The sequence below is a fragment of the Octopus sinensis genome, linkage group LG7 (assembly GCF_006345805.1).
Source record: "Octopus sinensis linkage group LG7, ASM634580v1, whole genome shotgun sequence".
Classification (NCBI taxonomy): domain Eukaryota; kingdom Metazoa; phylum Mollusca; class Cephalopoda; order Octopoda; family Octopodidae; genus Octopus; species Octopus sinensis.
The window spans coordinates 71,123,451-71,144,171 of NC_043003.1; the positions used below are offsets into that span (position 1 = coordinate 71,123,451).

General features: G+C 36.1%; 1 protein-coding gene across 1 annotated transcript in view; it reads left to right on the forward strand.

Moving 5' to 3' along the window:
• LOC115214248 overlaps positions 1–20,721 on the forward strand; it is a 255,736-nt gene that overhangs the window by 55,166 nt on the left and 179,849 nt on the right. Inside the window, exons 5-11 of the mRNA XM_036504830.1 lie at positions 210–1,562; positions 3,396–3,773; positions 9,669–9,708; positions 10,164–10,337; positions 13,252–13,425; positions 17,711–17,884; positions 18,943–19,113. Coding sequence (XP_036360723.1) covers positions 210–1,562; positions 3,396–3,773; positions 9,669–9,708; positions 10,164–10,337; positions 13,252–13,425; positions 17,711–17,884; positions 18,943–19,113 — 2,464 coding nt within the window. The remainder of the gene's footprint in view (positions 1–209; positions 1,563–3,395; positions 3,774–9,668; positions 9,709–10,163; positions 10,338–13,251; positions 13,426–17,710; positions 17,885–18,942; positions 19,114–20,721) is intronic.

Here is a 20,721-nt window from a genome sequence, read left to right on the forward strand (position 1 = left end):
GTATCCAGTAGACCCCTTTTTTCTTGTCCACGGTGACAGACATGTACGACCATTTTATGAATCTTATATATTTTATTTATGAGTGCAGTGACGTCTAAAATCTATGCGTATATCCCATAAAGTTTATCTTGTTAATATCCTCTTGTTAATTTGTTCATGCTTGAATGTTTTCACATTTGTTGATTTATTGTTTTTATTTATTTTGTTAGCTCTCAATGACAGTGATGTCCCATCCATGGTGTGTACTTCAAGCAGTAAATGGCGAAGCTAACTTGGATATGGGATTCATTTCCGATACTATGAAGTTTTCCTACAACCTATATCGCTCCACTAAAGTCGAGCATAAACAGATTCAAGGAAACGTTGACATGGACAAGTTTCTCTTCCTTGAAACAATACCCGACGACAAAACACTAAGTGTAGAAATTTTCTTCCCGACAACTGGAAAATTTAAAGCCGAAATCTTTGGTCGTGACACGAACGAAACCGATACAGTCTTGAAGTGGCTTTGCACCTATGTATTTTATTGTGAAACTCCCAAGACCAATTGCAGACCGCTTCCCCAAAACCCTAGGAAAGAGTGGGGTCCTGGCTCTGATACCATAAGTATGGGTATGGAAGCTATAACTCACAAGAGGGGCAAAATAAACGTTGATGATGGTGAAGTTGAAGTGAAATTCTCTCTCAACAAAGATCGAGACTTTCTTCATAAACTAACCACAGAAGACAACAAAACCCTGGACAATTACACCGTTCATCGGATAGAGAATGGAGAAGTTATTTTTCACGCTCGTGTTCCTGGCAAAGGTCAGTATATGTTGAGCATCATGGCAAAAGAAGACGATGAAGAAGGGGGTTATCCAAGCGTCTGCAATTACCTATTGAGATGTGATGAGGAATTTCCTCCTCTCGAGCCGTTTCCTGAAATACCTAACGGAGAACTTGGCCCAACAGATGAATTCAAGAAACTTGGTTTGGCTCTTGTTGAGAATTGTTCTGCTATGGTAACAGTCGATAAAACTGGACAGTTATATTTCAAGATGAAAATCCCTAAAACTGTTGAATTCTTTGCTAAACTAGGTCTTTTAATTGATGGAAATGTAGAAGACAAATCTGAATATGTTTCCTGGTACAGGGAGGGAGAAATAGTTACTTTTGAACTTCGCTTTGGACAGAAAGGATCATATCGCTTCAATCTTTTTGCCAAACCTGCCGGCCAACCCGGTGGGTTTCCCAGGGCGTTTAGCTCCATCATCGAAGTTCCTATTCCGATGATGGTAGCTATGAGCTTCCCTGAGAAATACGCCGGCTGGACGGACGAGTGCAAACTGATTGAACCGTTTAATAAAAATTTGCCCTCCAAAGATAAAGTGGATTTTGCTGCCGTGGTGCCCAATGCTAAAGCTGTTGCAGTAGTGGGTAATGAATGGACACAGTTAAAGAAAGACAAAGATGGGGTTTGGAAGAACTCAGTTGCTACCATTGAAGAAGGGAAACCAATGTTTTTGTCAGCTAAATTTGACGAAGCTGGGAATTCATTTTCCCATTTACTGAAATATGATGTAAGTTGCTTTTAACTTATTTTCAGTTATCTTAAAATGTACTTCATTGATTTCTTTAAAAACATAGATGGTTATTGATAAGTGATTTTTAAGGATGAATTTGCTTATTATTTATTATTATATCAATTTGAGTCTCGACGCTATATAACTTTTATATATTATGTGTCAGTTTGCAATCTAATAGTAATAGGGATTGTTATGTGCACCATGTCTTCTTACTCGTTCTTGAATGTATCTAGAAGAAATGAGTTTCATGAAAATCGCCTTCATTAAGGCAGTTTCTACACGCAAAGCAGAACTAATCACTGTAAGCTTACTAAATGTACGTAAATTTCAATTGCGACTGCACCTTACAGAGGTGCGTTGTATTTACTGTAAGCTATCTACTTACAGACTGGTGGGTTGTGTAAAGTTGTAAGTCAAACGTCGTAGCTACAGACACAACGTAGTATCACTGACATGTTACTAATCGTGGAGCTCTATTGACACACCAATACTTTACTGGACAGTGCAAACGCGCTTTGAGACTGTGTAACATCACATACAGCGGGATGTTATTTTACTTCCATGATCTCTTAAAGTCCATTATATTTTCCCGTTCTAGAAGCAATATAACCCTGTTGGTTAACTCGATTAACTACGTCTCATTTTTTCCTGAGCCCTTGGACTCATAAGGCCGTTTCTCGATTTCCAAAACATATAAGTAACCGAGATCACAATATTCCCATAAACGGGACGTTTGTTCGTCGCTGGATGTAAGGTCAGCAATTTTACTTATTTTTAGGGAAGGTTACAATTCGATTACATCAAATTCAGTACTTGATTGATACTTTATTTTATCGACTCCAAAAGGATGAAACGTAAAGCTGTCCTCGGCAGAATCTCAACTCAGGGCGTAAAGAGACAGAAGTGCCACTAAGTATTTTGTCCGACATGCAAACGAGTCTGCTATGACTCATTGTCTTCTTAAAATTACATCAACGGCAGAAAATAGTTTACATCAGTCATACCGCTTTACATTATGGCTTGAAATCATGTCCTAGGGTCAACTTTGTCTTTTATCTTTCATAGATTTTTGTTTTTATTGTGCCGCAAGGTCAGCTCCGATCGTGCCACTCACAGATCTTTCTTTGGTTAATAAAATAGTTACTAACCGAGTAGCAACATCGATTTAATCAACTACCTCTCTCTCTCTCTCTCTCTCTCTAAATCATGTAAGGGAAAAAATTCATGTTTTTATCTTATGACTTATTAAAATTAAAGAATGGACTGGAACGAAATTATTATTATTGGCCTGAAATTTAAAGCAATGGGATCCAAACACCTCGCATTCAGCAAAAATATAGAGTAAAATAAGGATTTCAAGTTTTAGCACCAGGCCAGTAAGTTCGTGAGTACTCAACTAGCACTCATTTTATCGGCCCCGAAAAGATGAAAGGGAAAGCCGACCATGACAGAATTCTATCTATAGTGAATGAACGATAAATCTGTAGATACTAAACCCAGACTTTAGGATTCTATCTGCGTTTATTCATAATAGCAAGCCATTAATAGAACAGTAGAAATATGCAAAACTTTCTGGAAATTTAGCTTATATTTACTACATAACCATAAATCATAGCATTTACACATGCATATACACACATGTATACAAAACATACATGCACATATACATATGAAAATGCATACAAACTTATGCTTAGATTGTAATGAAAGAACTCTCCTTTGAATCGGAGACTAGATTTTTCTCTATTAGAGAGGCATTTGAAGAATAAAGCCTGAAGAATATACGCATATTTTAAAAATATATTCTTTTCTATTTCCTGTTTCTAGGTAATATCAAAAGAAAAAATGGATGAAATTGCAAGAGACCAGAAAAAGGCTCACAGCGACGCCGATGCTGAATACCATGAGAGAACGAAAATGAAGGAAACCCTGAAGAAAAAAGCTGAAGAAAAACGTAAACAAGAAGCTTTGGAAAAGAGAAGACGAATGGAACTACAAATAATGGAAGATGGCGAAAAGAAACAGATCGAAGAAAGGTTAGACTTTGAAGAAGCTGGTAAAACATTATCAAGCAGCGACAGTACAGCTCGACGTCTGGAAGAAGAACGGAAGAAAAGAGAGGAAGACAGAAAGAAAAAAGATGAGAAAATTAGGAAAAGAGAAGCTGACATTATTCAGAAAAGAGATTCTCGTTCTCCTGCTACTGTGAGTATTAAAATTGTTTCGCGATTCTTTTGATATAAAAATTCATTTTACAGAATATCACTGTACGTACACCATTTATTATACAAGGTTGTAAACAGATCCTTTTACTATAAGCTTCAGTGTAGGTTACATTTTATTGTATACCACAGCATGTATATTTTAGCGTGCACCATTGTATAGACACCATTTTATATACACCACAGAATATATGCCATATTACTTTGAATAACTATATATAACAATTATTCTACACCATTGTGTAAATATTGGATTGTATATCTATGAACATGCACCATTTTACAGTACATCATTGTATCATCGTCGTTATCATCATCATCAAACTTACGTCTTCGATTTCCAAGCTAGCATAGAATAGATGCGACTTGTTTGAGGCAATAATCCATGGTCTAATATTACCTTACCTGTCGCCAATACTTGCTTTTTTCCGAGCTAGTTACTTATTACCCCGCTTTTTCTTTTTTACATGTACAGTTTATTGGCCGGAGAAGTTTTATGGTACACGCAAACAACGACAGTCCCTCTAAAATAGTGGGATCGTTTCAAGCCAAACGTGTGACCGTGTCACCACACACACACACACACACACACACACACACACACACACACACACATGCACTCATTTATGTACAGTGTAAAGTTAAAAGAAAACAGAAAAACACACAAAAAGTATGACGGCTGCGGGATAGGTGTAGCGCCTCAGAAGTTTGAGTGTAGCGTTTAAAAATCCGGATGTTTACCTTTTGACCGGCAGATGTAGAAAATAATTTTTTGTAACTAAACACTTTCAAACTTCGTATACTGGTAGAATGTGTCATATAAAACAAATTTTACTCTTAGCGTTTTTGAGAAAACTTTATATTTACGAAGTTATTTCTTGTTAAAGTTGTCGTATTTCAGTAATTTCAACCAATCACTGACGTGTATTCAGCTGAATAAAATTACTGCTGTTGTTTTTCAACAACAACTTCCGGAGGTGTATATTTCGTTTGTCACTGTTATTTATGACATATATCATCTCAGTTACGTTTGTATGAATAAACGAGTGTATCTGAAGCATGTTTACTTCATGGCACCACCATAATCGTTCATGCATTTCTACTGCTTTAATTTTTTTCCTGTTTTTCAGCTACTATTTTCGAAAAGCCTTTTTTACCCCACTTACATCTCCAATTTATTCCTTTTTCTTTTTTGCCATAACTCCAACTCTAAAACCGTAACCCTAACCTAACCCTAAAACCTTAACCCTGACTCTAAAACCCTAACCCTAACCCTAAAACCTTAAAGTTAAAACCAGTACAAACGCACGAACGATGTCATAAATAACAGTGATAAACGAAATACAACCGCCGATAGTTGTTGTTGACAAACAACAGCAGTAATTTTATTCAGCTGAATACACGTCAGTGATTGGTTGAAATTACCGAAATACGACAACTTTAACACGAAATAACTTCGTAAATATAAAGTTTTCTCAAAAATGCTAAGAGTAAAAGATGTTTTATATGACATATTCTACCAGTATACGAAGTTTGAAAGTGTTTAGTTACAAAAACTTATTTTCTAAATCTGCCGGTCAAAAAGTAAAGATCTTCAAATGCTAGTCCTTCATTAGAAGAAAAGCAATAATGGAAGAGAGAAATAGTGCGTGTAGCGGAAATTGTTTTTATAATTTTAAAAATGTAACAAAGAAAGAATAGTGAAAAAGGGGTAGTGTAAAGGAGATGAGTTGAAAAGTAACTGGATGAAAGCCTTTCTGTTGATGAAGGACAAAGCAGTTTATAGATGTATGTTTGTGTGTCTGAGAGCGGACTTAAGTGGGGATATGGTGTAGGCGTTTGCTGGTAAGATATATGAATATGTATACATATGTGTAAATGTGTAAATTTCGAGCCGTTGGTTAGCGGGGTGTCAGAGATGTTGATGTGTGTTTAATTGTTGCGTATGTGAGCGCGTTTATGTAAAGATGCAAGCGTATGTGTGACTAAAGGTGTGAAGTGATGTAGGAGTGTGTGAGCATGCGTTTACGTAAAGATAAACTTATAAGACCGGGAAAACTTTCTTTAAGGTATGTATCTGTAAAACAAAGAACAAAAGGCTGAAAAATGTACGGGAAGCTGAAAAAGAGTTCGATGTCAAGACAAAAAAATCGAAGGAGAAAGTGAAATAGTATGGATGCGAAAACGTGTGAAAATGGTCCACACGTGCTACTGGTATGACGGGAAATGGCCGACGGAAGAAAGCTCAAACGTAGTTTTTTATTTTTAAATAAGAACGGATGCGATGGAGTGAATGGTGTAAGCGTGGTTGAGTGAGTGACTGTTATGTCAAATCAGCAGCAGTAAAGCAAGTAGTCAGATCGCTGCTGACTTAACGAGTGAAAATGGAGGGAGGGGTTAGAAGAAATGATCAGGGTTGATGTGTGTGCTGGGTGGATGTGGGGATGGGTATAAGCGTGAATAAGTAGAGGGTGTGTCAATGTCTGGGGGAAAGGAAAGGCGAAGAGAGGTGTGTGTAAGTGTGAATATGAAAGCAGGGATTTTAGTGTATATTTGATGGGAATATGTAAGCGTAGGTGAAAGGTTGTATGGCGTGATTGGTGGACGATTAGAGTATGTGACAATGATGTTGTGTAAGTACATAGAAGGTTTATAGTTATATATCTTTTACTCGATACAGCCATGAAACTGCAGCCATGTTACGGCACCACTTTGAAGAATTTTAGTTGAATGAATTGACCCCTGTAGTTCTTAAAAAGCCTGTTACTTAGTATATCGGTCTCTTTCGCCAACACCAATTCTTCTTCTTGTCTTGAGACAGCATTCACCCGGGGTGGGTTGAGCTGGCTTCATTCATCCTCAATGCCGCATCTCTCACAAACGCCGAAGAAGGTGAGATGTACATGAGGAATGTTTGAAGGATCTGGGGAATAGGAAGTTCGCTAGCGGTCCCCAGCCGCAAGTATATCCCCGTTGGGAAAACGTCTTGTTTGCCGTAGATTTTCCACAGACGCAGAGACAGGACGGAATGAAGCCGCCGGTTGCCGGATCAGACGCTTCTGTACACCAGAGCCCCGTTAGCTGGGTGCGGCCCTGATACCGCTGGGTGTCAGAACAATCCGCCTTGGGTGGCCCTACCAGAAACCGAAGTCTCCGACGGCATAGCTCTGACACTCCCGTTTCATCCCCTTACCACGATGAGGAGGGGTTGGACTTTATCAAGCGGTATTATGGGACAAATACACAGACACACATACACAGCCACATATACGACAGGCTTTCAGTTTTCCTCCACCAAATCTCCTCACAAAATTTTGGTCGGCTCGAGGATCTTTTCTGTTTGGCTGCACCTGTGGAAATTTTAAAGTTTAGTGAAAATTTTAAAATTTGATGTATTGACGTAATTTTCCACGCTGAATCTCAGGGGATAAATTCACTTTTTCCAGAACAAGTTTTTAAAAAGGTTACAGACGTTTTAAGTTTTTACCTAGTCGGAAAATAGGATTTGAAAGCTGTCATTTTGTGCGTGACTGTACGTGTTGCCCACAAATGAAATATTGGCAGAATTTTGATTTACACACGCCATATAAACCCCCGTAACCTTTATTATTATTTTTTTCGATTTCTTTCGATTTTTTAAAAATATTTTGCGAATTTGTATTCTACACACAGTAATTTATACGATTATGCAAAACCAAAACAAAAAAATGTTGAAGCATGATTTAAAACCTGTTTAGCAATTACTTTTAACACATCTCAGGACCACTTCTTACCGCCTGTATTTTAAGCATTTAATAAGCAAAAATAACCACGTGGATGAGCAGCTTGTGACTATGGAAACAGGCATCTATATGTTTGTGGATTTCGATTGGCTAAAATTATCCAAGATTTGCAAATTTTAAAGGCTATTTACTCTTTTTATTGATTCATTGCAAAATGAATTTCATCTCAATGATTACCATTCTAAACTACATCAACACATCAAATATGAAATCAATTGGGACAAAAATTGAACAAATTGAAAGGTGGAAGCCAAACAGATAAGATCCCAGCCCGAGACTATAGCAGAAGATACTTGCCCAAGGTGCTACGCAATGGGACTGAGCCCAAAACCAAGTGGTTCGGAAGCAAACTTCTTACCATACATCCAAGCCTACCCCTATTAAAAACACAAGAACGCCGGTGATAGTCCAAGAAATATTCCTCTTAAAAAATTATGGCCGGGCGTGTTGTCTTCCTTCGCTTGGTAGCTAGATTTTCCAATTTTGAAGTAAAAAATTCCGAAAATGTGGACAGCTCCCCACGGCTTCTGTCTAGGTGTTCAGATAGCCTCCTGGCTCATGTGAATTCATGAGGATAATATATCTTTCTGCCATACACAATTTACACAATCTTGTTCCATTGCGATAGGGGCCACAAGTTTCCAGTAGTTTCTACCTGATGTTAAAGGGCGTATTATCGCCCTTTAGGCTCCATACGTATGCTGCGAGTGTTCTTGTGTTGCGTCTCTCGGGGACCCTGAAAGAAGATCTGTGGTTGTTCAGGCGAATATTAAATTTGGATTCACAAGATCCGACATAAATTTTAGTGTGTGTCCCTGTGTTGGCATTGATGTTACTAATATTTGTGCTGCTTCTGTTTGAGGCTACCTTTGCTTGGTACACTGTAGCCTCGGTGTTACACTGGCTGTCCACTAGGTATTCGTTTCTAATCTTTCAGGACATCATACACACCCTCAATGACCTTGGCTTTAAAATCGTCATAGAAATTAACTTCACCGTGGTGAACTTCTTGGAAGTCACGCTTGATCTAGTTAGTGGCACCTACAGACCATACCGTAAACCGAATGATAGGCTATCGTACATTAATATAGCCTCCTGCCACCCACCCATAGTGTTCAAAAACCTAATAAAAAGTGTCAGTAAACGGATTTCAATCTTATCTTCAAATAAAGATAAGATATAATATCCTCATGAACTCATTTGAGCCAGGAAACTACCTGAACATCTGGACAGAAGCCGTAGGGAGTTGTCCACATTTTCGGAAATTTTTACTTCTAAATTGGAAAACCTAGCTACCAAGCGAAGGAAGACATTTCGCCCGGCCATAATTTTTTAAGAGGAATATTTCTTGAGCTATCACCGGCGTTCTTGTGTTTAAAAAAAAAATTCTTTGCAGAGAACAGTTATCGTTTAGAAAAACTGAAGAAGTGTTTAGTTCACGCTAGAAATGAAACCAAGGGTTTTTTCAAAACACATACAAATATATATATATATATATATATATATTATATATATATATATATATACGTAATTCATATATATATATATATATATATATACGTAATTTATACATACATGCACACCTGCGTGCAAACACACACACATATATAAAACGCCTTCCTATACTTGCTTAGCTCCACACACCGTCATTTACACCAAGAAATCCTCACGCACCCAATACAGTGGGATTCACACATCCCACTCTCTACCCATCTCTATACATGCACGGTCCATCTCTTCCTAACCCTCCCCATAGAACTATGTTCCCACCTGGTCTCTAACTTTTTGTTTCTTTTCGAAACATCTTTTTCCATACGCTTATTTTTCTAATGAAGGACTGGCATCCTAAACGCCAGAACTCTCCTTTCTTTTTAAGCGTTAAACTAATACAAGATTTGTTAAAATTTGTCCCTTTCGTGATATCTTTTTTGTAGTTATTGTCTTTATATGTGTTTGTGCGTGTTTGGCTGTTTTAATGTACATTAAATCTTTTCCTAAGCTAAGTTGTCCTACACACTATTTTCTGCAAATAACATAAGAGTTTTGTTGAGATTCCAAACTTCGAAGTATTACCCGCTTATATTTTTGCCTTTCAGCCTGAAGATTCCTACTTTGGAAGGCCGTCTTCAACTCGAGGTGAGTCAAATCAAAAATTGGAATTGTTAGCCAGTTAATTTTACGTAATGATTCATATGCACACACACACACACACACACACACACACACACACACACACACACACACACATACATACCCACACCAAACCGCACACATTTGAATGGGTATATCTCATTTTGTTCATGTATTGCATGGAATGACAACGTCATCCAGAAAATCGAAAATCGATGTTTACGAACGAAATCACTTGAGAATTTTGTTCAAAATCGACTTCTTGAAATTCCTTGATCCATTTTGCCGTTGTCAGAAATCCAGTCAACCATGGTTTAATCCATTGAAAACTTATTTTCTCCTGCGTTATGCTCACCAATTTCAATTTAAATAACTACCATGGTTTTAAGTATTAATGAATTGCAATATTACTGCTTGTTTTAAAAATGAATTTAATTTCAGTTGTTTTTAATGTTTTGCAGGTTCAAAATCTGCAGATGCTTTGCGTGATCAGTTGAAGCTGGCAATTAAACAGAAAAACAAAGTCAATTTAGAAAGAGCTATTGCAGAATGCGAAGCGGCTAAATTACCAGAAATTGAAGCTGATCTCTACCAAGCTAAATCCTTTCTCAACTCTCTCGATAGTGGACGTCCAGGTAAATTTTCCAATGGAATTTATTGATATATTTTATACTTTGTGGTGGCAATGCGACACGTTATAAGAGGTCCTCCTTGAAAGACTCGTTATAACATAACCGCTCATATTTTTCTATGCTGGTAGTTTTACCTGATAAACCTATACTGTTTCATGTTAACTAAAGAAAGTTTTTGATAATGATATAAATCTTATCACAGAAGCCCAGGATACTGTTATGGATATTCAAGAATTAATGAGAATCAAGATATCGTATTTTGGTCCAGCAAGATAAATGTACAAAATCAACAGAAATCTACCGTACTGTGCAGGAGCCAGCAAATATGGAGCAGTGTTTACAGGATAGTGTAGCAAATGGAGAAAGCAAATGGGATAGTGTTTACAGACAATCTTAAAAATTCAGACTACATAAGACCCTATAGTTCTAGATCAATGGTTCCCAAAGTGGCAGTACTGCCCTCTTGGGGGCGGTGGAAAGACGTTGAAGAAAAGTGGGATGACAATGGGGTGGCCTAAATGGGGTGATACATGTAAAAAAACATCTTAATAGGTAAATTAGGTTTAAGTTTTATTTGTGAAATACAGCTGTTTTGAATTTGCTGCAGAAAGTGTTCTATATTTGTGGTGGGAAGGGAAATGTGGCCTGGGTGCCAAGGGGACGACAGCCTGAAAAAGTTTGGGAACTACTGTTCTACATAAATAAAGTCTGGAGAGAATTGGAGATATTAAAGTTTCTCAATTTTTTGAGGTGTTCGTTTTTATGTTCGTTCAGAGAAAACTTTGGTGGTTTTTTTTTACAATAAAAAGGATGTTTACATTTTCGAATATCCCGATAAAAAGGAACAGAAAAAAAGGAAGGTAAAATTTTTTCATAGAAAATTGTAGACGAAGTTTTTGAAATTTACTGGAGATAATCTTTTGTCTGTCGGACAGAGAAAACTGTAGTGTTCTTGGAATAAAGAGGATGTTTACATTTTCGAATACTCAGTGGGGAGGGAAATGATAGGTATTCACAGATGTAGATATTATGGGTTTTAAAGCTGATTGTTTATGTGTTCGAAAGCTGTAGACATGTAAGTTCCTTAACTTAGTTTGAGGGAAATTCAAAATACTCACAGGAAACTGTAGATATTCCAGTCTTTTAGAGTTATTTTTCAGTTGTCCTATTGGGTTCTATCAGTGTTTCTGTGTCTTCAGCTACTGACAGATCAGAGCTGAGAAGAACACGTCCAGCCGCTGTCACGTTTTATTATTATTATATTCTTTCGGAGTCGATAAATTAAGTTCCAGTGAAACATTGGAGTTGATGTAATTGACTACGCTCCTCCTCCAAATTTGAGGCCTTGTACCTCCAGTAGGAAAGATTATGATTATTATTATTATCATTACTATTATTATTATTAATAATATTTATAGGATTAAGGTAACTCCTCCAGAAGATATAGAAGCAAAAAAAAAAGAAGAGTGCCATTGTCATCAAGTGAACGATATTTCGATATCTCGTGTAGAGGAGTTATCTCAATCCTATAAATTTTAACCAAAATGAAGTAGATTGACACGTTTATTTTTTGAACCTGTGGAAGACACATGATATGTCGAAATATCGTTCACTTGATGACAATGGCACTCTTGCTTTTTTTGCTATTATTATTATTATGATTATTATTATTATTATTATTATTATTATTATTATTATTATTATTATTATTATTATCATTATTATTATGAAGCATTTCGTCCGCCTTTATATTCTCAGGTCAAAATCCACCAAAGTCGACTTTGCCTTTCATTCTTTCGGAATCGATAGATTAAGTATCAGCGTATTCGACTAGTCCCCTCCTCCAAAATTTCAGGCCTTGTGCCTTTAGTAGAAAGGATTATTATTACTTTTATTAATAAACGTTTCGTCCGTCTTTATTGTTAGTTTTATTACTATAGCCTCGGGCCGATCAAAGCTTTGTCAGTGGATTTGGTAGACCGAAACTGAAAGAGGCCCGTCATATATATGTACACACACACACACACACACACACATATATATATATATGTTTGTGTGTCTGTGTTTGTACTCTCGCCATCGCTTGACAACCGATGTTGGCGTGTTTACGTCTCTGTAACTTAGCGGTTCGGCAAAAGAAACCGATAGAATAAGTACTAGGCTTACAAAGAATAAGTACTGGGGTCGATTTGTACGAGTAAAGCTAGTGCCCCACCATGGTCACAGTCAAATGACTGATACAAAGAGAAAAAAAAAGGAAAAAGAATAAGCATTTCGTCCGTCTTTACATTCTGCTGAGGTTGACATTGCCTTTCATCCTCTCGGGTTCGATAAATTAAGTCGACTTTACCATTCATATTTTCGGGGTCAATGAAATAAGTACCAGTTGAACACTGGGGTCGATATAGTCGACTCATCCCCTACCTCAAAATTGCTGCCCTTGTGGCAAAATTTGAAACTATTATTATTATCGTATATCTGAGTTTTTGATTCCAAGTCTCAGCCAGAGACCTCAAGAGACAACACGATAGAAGTTGGTATTATGCCTTGGGTGTCATGTATTTGGTTTTGTACACAGTATTGTTCTAGAGGATGTTTAAGAAAGCATAAGAAAATTATGAGCTTGTTTTAAAATTTGAGATTACATAGACAGTATTTTATGTAGGATATGGGCAGTTCTCATGAGCACTATCTTTTGAATTTCTGCTATTTCCACTCACAAGACTTCGGTCGTACCCAAGGTGCCATTCAGTGGGACTGAACCCACAACCATATGGTTGGGAAGCAAGCTTCTTACCACACACCCACTCCTGCGCCTACAAACCACACAGCTACTCCTGCACCTATCAGTACTTTTTTTTTATAAAAAAGAATATTTCTTCGAAATATTTAGTTGATTTTATTTTAATTCTTTCAGCTTCTGCATCTCCAGAAACTTTGCGCGACCAATTAAAACGAGCTATTATCCAAAAGGACAAACCCAATCTTGAGAAGGCGATTGAAGAATATGAAGCTTCTGGCATCCGTTCTGCAGATGATGATTTGCAGAAAGCCAAATGTCTTCTGGAAACACTTGGAGGAGGCAGAGGTGGTAAGTCATGATTTTGCTTTCACTGAAAGAAGTTGACATAAGTAAAAAAAAAAAATAAATAAAATAAAAAAAAAAAAAAAAAAATATTTCTTTAAGAAAATGAAATCGTAAATTTTATGCGAGTTGATTGAAACTTTAAATGTCGTCTTCAAAAAGGCAGGCAGAGATGCTGGATAATAGTCTTTGAGATTTACTTCAGATATATATATATATAAGGATTTTAGAAATAAGGCACAGCTGCTGGATTTCGTTTTGCTTATATTGAATTGAAAATGTTATGTAACTGAAAATGGCTTACTATTCTAGAAATGGGGGCAGAGCTGCTGGATTTCTAGAAATTGTATCCATTGAACATTGGGGAATAAAGTGGTATATTGGTTCCATTATTTGCAGGACAGATGAGCTATTGATTAGATATTGGAGATATTCATTTTAGTTGTTGAAATTCAATGATTAAGATAAAGACAACCGAAATATTTTTTGTCAGTATTATATTAAATTAAGGAGGTAAAACCACTGGAAACATATATAAAACAAAACACATCACGTGAATCATCACACACACACACAAACATACAATTTGAGTGATATACAATTCTTTGGTTTCTTGAAGTTTTATTGTTTACTACTTGTGTTTCTGAACGATATTCCAACTTCCTATTTGGTAATTGATATAGGTTTTTTAATTTTTTGTTACGATTCCGTGGTTTACATAAATAAAAATATAAAACCTTATTACGATAGCAGAAGGAAATATATACAAAAGTTACACTCACACATACACACACACATTGCATTGAAAACACAAATATATTCTAGTTTTTACTTTTGCTGATTATCTTTTATATTTTCGAATATGTCACTCGCAATTTCTTTGGAATAACCTTTTGAGAACACAATAGGAAAGGCCAAGTGGTTTATAAATTCTGTTATAAGTGTTAAAGTTGTAACTTCATGACTTCAGTTCTTACATTGAATATGCAACCCAAGTACTTCTTAAGCTCACCATTCACTTAAAACATGAAGTAATTTCAATAAAATACGTCATAACAAAAACCAAAACTAAAGTAAGATACAACTTTTTTTCATATTTTTTTTCATGTGTCCGCCATAGTTCAACATTTATAAGGTGTACAGAATTTCCAACCAAAATCTATAAATTAACATCCGCGATTGTACCTCCATAAAATACGTGTAATGCTTAGGGAAGTAACACAAATAAAAAACTGGTGGTTGTTATGCTAGTTTTGTAGACGGTGGTGGTGACGATGGAGTTGATAATAGTGAATGAATACGAGAAGGAGAGAGAGAGAGAGAGAGAGAGAGAGAGAGTGTGTGTGCGTGTGTGTGTATGTGTGTGTGTGTGTGTGTGTGTGTGTGTGTGAGAGTAATACAGGGCGTACTAAGAACTGAGAATCAGTGTGACCTCACTGCATCTTTAGTCATTCCATTTTTCTGTCTTTCTCTTTCTACGTTCGTTTGAAGTGGCTGGGAGCTCATTTTAGTATATAAAGTAACGAGATCATTACTTGAAAGTATTATACCGATGCAAGAATGAAAAAATACAAAAAAAATTGTTGTATCAAACTCCGTACTAGGCGTAGCTCATTATATAACTCCATCCTTCTTTAAATTCTTAAAATTTCTTATTGATAGATAGCACTCTACTTTACTATAACTGCAATTCCCTAAATGTCTGATCTGATTATTTGATGGTCCTAGTATCCCCCACTATTTCTGTCCCTCTCCCCTGGTCATTTGCCCTTAGCTAGAGATTCCTGCATCCCGATCCTATACCTGAGTGGCTTGTATGCTTTTATTTTTATTTTTCCTTCACCCTTGCGTTTCATTTATCTATTATTTCCTTTTGTTTTACGACATCTCCATTACATCTCACTACTCTAAACCTGCTATAATAAATTATCTCCTACACCCCCCTCCGGTCAACTTATGATTTGGGCTAGCAGACTCTTTCTCACACGGATCACTGACTTCAGATATCATATTACACACTTTCAAGAACTACATTCTTAACTTAAACGGCCAACATAGTTGGTCATTCTCCCATTGCAAATAAATGAAGGAAGAAAAATGTTACCGTTAGTTGAAATGGTCCTTTATTTTCGTTACAACCATCATTACAAAGTAAGATACCCCTTCTTTGGGTTGTAGTTATACACATGTTAGTTATTGTTCTGCTATCCCTTCTGTAGGTAGTGAAATTCATCTATGGTTGACTACTATAGGGAGAAGAGAGTCAGACAATTAGAAAGAGTAAGAGCTCTGTGGTCACGCGTTTACAAGCCATAAGTGAAGGGAGAAAAATAGATGCCCTTTGACCAGAGACCAAGCAACCAAAGAGGGAGAACAGATCTGGGGTTCTGTATTTATATTTTTATTATCTAAATTAGGACAGGATGAAAAAATGCTCTTTCCTCTGTAATCTGCCTTAACTCAAGTCTGACTCTCTCCTTCTCGTATTCATTCACTTACTCTCAAATTTCCTAGTGCAGAAAGTGAGCCTTTGGTAAATTGTTTTTCCGAGGTAGGTGGAGCTACGTGGAATGATAATTATGTTTTGTGTATGTACGTCAGGGAGGCTGATTCATTAAGAAACCAGTAAGAAACCAGTATATCTGTTGCAAGTGTTGATGAAAAATACCATACTATGAAATTTTTAGAGTTGTCAATCGTGTAAAACTTTGTTGTCAGGTGTATTCAGTTTAGGTATATTAGATTCAGGTCATGGGATTGTTTTTAAAGACATTTGGTTATCGTTGTGTTTTAGAGTTCCCAAAAGAAACACTGGTCTTACAAACATACGTGTCTTATATCCTCCTCTATCAGTCCATCTGTACCCCTACCTCCTAGACGTATATAGACAATTATCATCACATATAGCTCTACCTACTTCAGAAGAAAACAACTTGCCAAATACTATGTAAAACCGAAATGAACCGAAGTGTACCATAATCCAACGAAGGCTACCAGGCCGAAACTTCGAAGTGACCCCTCTTCTTGTAAAAGTATAGTAAATGTGTATCCCACAAAAAGTATTCAATAATTCTTCAGTCTGTGCTAAATTGTTTTTACTATGGATATAAACACACACACGTTCGCGTGCGCGCACGGACACACACACACACAAAACGTGCATAAACGTCTTCTAAAATACCGTTTTCATCTCTATATCTATAAACGGCAAAATGTCTGTGTCTTCGTGTCCTTTATACAAATCCACAGTTTTTTCACGTTAAAGGCTCGCATTTTCTATGGGCTTTCAAAACTGTCTGAGGGTGGTCAGGAAGATCTTTTCATTTCCCCAGTCACCCTAGAAAGTCATTAAAAACATCGATAAACCGACCCCTTATGCACATAAGTTATGGGCATATCTATTCAGAATCGCTAAAACATAGAAATTTGTACGCGGTGCGTGCGTACAGCTAGATACGTCAATAGACTACCAGCTGTTTGGACGGAGATAATTTTACTCTTGATTAAGCGGAGATAATTTTACCCTTGACAGTTGAATGCGCGTGCGCATTTACAGACAGCGCAATTTTGTTTTGCGAAGACGTGTTATCATGTGTTTTGGCTTTTAAATGTGCACGCTTTTTTTATTTGAGAAATGCAGGGGATAATTAACGAGTTAGATCAAGTGAATGACAAGAGAGCGGGATTTTCATGAAAGACCAAATATGCTTGATATGCTATCATTTCTTAAGTATGCCATAAAACGACCCGGCAACGAACAACAAGCACTAGCACTAGACCCGGCGACACCGGGTCATATTGCTAGTTATAATTATACGTTTGTAGTGAAAGAGCGTGGCTTAGTGGTTAGGGTATTCGACACACGATCATAAGATCGTGAGCTCAATTCACGGCGACGTGTTGTGTTCATTGAACATGACACTTTATTTCAGAATAATAACTGTATTGCAAAGGACCAACATTGGTACACTCTGTGTCACGCTGAATCTCCCTGAGAACGAGAACTACATCAAGAGTGCACGTGCCTGTGCAGTGCTCAGCAGCTTGCACGTTAATTTCACGAGCAAACTGTTCCGTTGATCGGATCAACCGAAATCCTTGTCGTCGTAAGCGACGGAGTGCCAGTTTTTTTTTATAGATTTGTATGTTCCACGTTCAATTTAACAGATAAAGGGGAAAACTCAAGTGTATGTTTATATGAAATGTTACTACATACCAGTTTAAAACATTTATATTTCATCAAGTTATAATTGATTCTGTTTATTTCAAGCATTAAATTTTTTGTTGTCAGGAATTAAAACTCCTGAATCGCTACGAAAAAATTTGGAAACTGCTTTAAAGAAAAAAGATGTAAACCTTTTGGAACAAGCAATAAATGAATGCAAGAGTAGTGGCTTTGCAGAACTTGATTCTCATATAGACCCTGCTCAAGAAACATTGGAGAATTTGAAAAATAACCTGAGAGGTTCGTTACCTACTTAGTCATTCATCAGTTATAAATATACGATGCTACTTTCGAATATAATATCGCAAATTTCTAATTGTATTTGATATCTGAACACAGCATTAGTATAGAATTTAAGGAAAACACCCTTCGTTTTAAAATAAACTTTCTGTACTCATTTTTATCCAGTAACGTTGTAACTAATTGTAAAATATATAATAAATGTGTGTTAAATTTCGCTGAAAAAGTTGTTTTGTAGTTAAAGCAAGTGAGGATTAAATTCAGTAAATTTAGGGTATCTGAAATATTTCAGACATCAACTTAAAATACATTTACACGAATTGATTTTAATTCAAATAGTAGATGATAAATAACCTGAAACATTTTTCAAAAGTTAGGCTCAACCATTTGTGAAATTGTGAAAATTTTCAAATGTATCCGGCGTATGCTAGACAAGTGAAAGCTCGCTACGTATAGTCGAGATCATATATTTGCAATTACTCTACACGATTAGTTTTGCATAAATTCCGTTTCTCCAAATATTATCAATGAAATTCGTTGTAAGTTAACATAGGTTAGGTAAGCAGTTATGCGAAAAGGAAAATTATTGATAATCTGCAAAGTAAACATTGTGTCAACGAAGAGCTTCTCTCCATTGTACGTTGAACAGATGTAATATCTTCAGAAATGAATTGAAACAAAGCTTCGATTCGTATTGTTAGGGCTGTCCATAACATTCACACCTACACACACGCGCATGTTACACACATACACACACACACGCATATTACACACATACACACACACACGCGCATATTACACACATACACACAAACACACGCATGTTACACACATCCACACACACAAACACACATATATGTGAGTGTGTATATTTATTGATTGATAAATATAGATATATATTAAAAACCTAAATATTATCTTAAGTCGAGAATGAAGTAAGCATCTTACATTAAATCTAATTATATTAGATGATAACGCAAAACTGAAGTATTGTTTAATAGTTTCTAGTTTACACTTGTTTGTGATCATTATTACTAATGCATATCTAACACCAAAAGGAAATACTCTCAAAAACCTGCAAAGTCAAATTCGTACAGCGATAAAACACAAGAATAAACCAAGACTAGAAAGACTTGTTGATGAGTGTGAATCATCAGGATACGAAGAGCTACAACCGGACATTTTAATTGCAAAGGAAATTTTGGAAGAGCTTGGAAACACGCGTGAAGGTTAGACATTATAATCATAGTTCACAAAGAGAGAGAGAGAGAGAGAGAGAGAGAGAGAGAGAGTAAATGGCAGTTTATTGAGGGGTATTATATAACACCTTGCCATTTTGTGTTTGCGTGTATATATAAATAAATATATATATATATAGGAATAGAGTAGCTAAAATCTGGGCTACATATGTTTCATAGCGAGCAGAACCTCGGAAGTGGTAAATATTACAGGCTCTTCAGGCAAAGAGTATATTGATTAAGTGAAGTTTATATTATCGTTAGAATGCCCATGTTAACACACGGAGCATTCGATATATATATACATAAGGATATCTGCTATTGCAAAGGTGATAATCAATTTGTTGAATGCAAATTAATAATGTTGTTAAAAGGCCAAATTCACTAACTTTCTATAATCGTTGTTACTCTTTAGTCACTTATACTTTTAAATCAAAGAAAGCTCATCGCAGCATCCATCGTTGTTTGATACAGTAATCTCTCGACTATCGCAGGTGTAACGTTCCAAAATCCCTGCAATAGGTGAAAATACACGCAATAGAAACAGTATTGTTCTGTATATTTTTAAAAAATTATTTTTATAATTTGTATATATTTATTTTATTATGAATGCAAAACAACACCACAGAGGAACCGACGTAAGTTTAAATAATAAACCGCGATATGGCGAGAGATCCATTCCGTCCAAATTATTTAACCTTTTGAGAGCAGAAATGATGTAGTTGCGAATTAACTGTCTTGTAGTAAATATGTGTGTATGAATGCTTGCATTTTATTTATATACTTCTGGATATGTCATGCCGATGATTTTTAAAAAGAATGAAATAGTGTTATACTTATTACTTCTGAATCAGATAGCGACAAAAATAAATAATAAGCAAAGAAATAAAAATGAATTCTTCGCAACTTTTCTTTATAATTTCTGAATTTCAAATTCAAAGTTCTAACCCCACCAAATATTATGAAGAAATGAGTATTTTCCTTGTATTACAGTATACTACGAGTATGTATGTATGTATGTATGTATGTATATATATATATATATATATATATATATATATATATATATATATATATATATATATATATATATATATATATATATATATATATATATATATATATATATGTGATCATGTGAGTGTGCACGCGATTTTACTGTATTTTTACCGGCTGATAGTGACTTCAACGTTTCGGCTCAAAAAGGCAGCTTATAAGAAACTTAAATGTGACATTCGGCTTTGGATACTATTTTCCCTACACCAAATAACATAAATGGCTGGGCATGTTCATTTTATCGTTTCACTCTTAATTTATTGGAATGTGGCAATGTTGAGGCACTGTCTTCAAAGATTTAGTCGATGAAGGTGATCCACGTGCCTATACTTTTAAGTCTGGCGTTTATTCTATCGGTTTTTCATTGCCAAATTACTGTGTTGCAGTAAGCAAACGAACACCGGTTTTTAAGCGTTGAGGCACAGTTTACATCTTCAAATTTTACTCACAAAGCATTGATTAAGTCTGGACATTTGCCCAAGAAGCCTCGCAGTGGGACGAAACCCGAAACCACGCCGTTGTGAAGTGCACTTCTCAGCTATG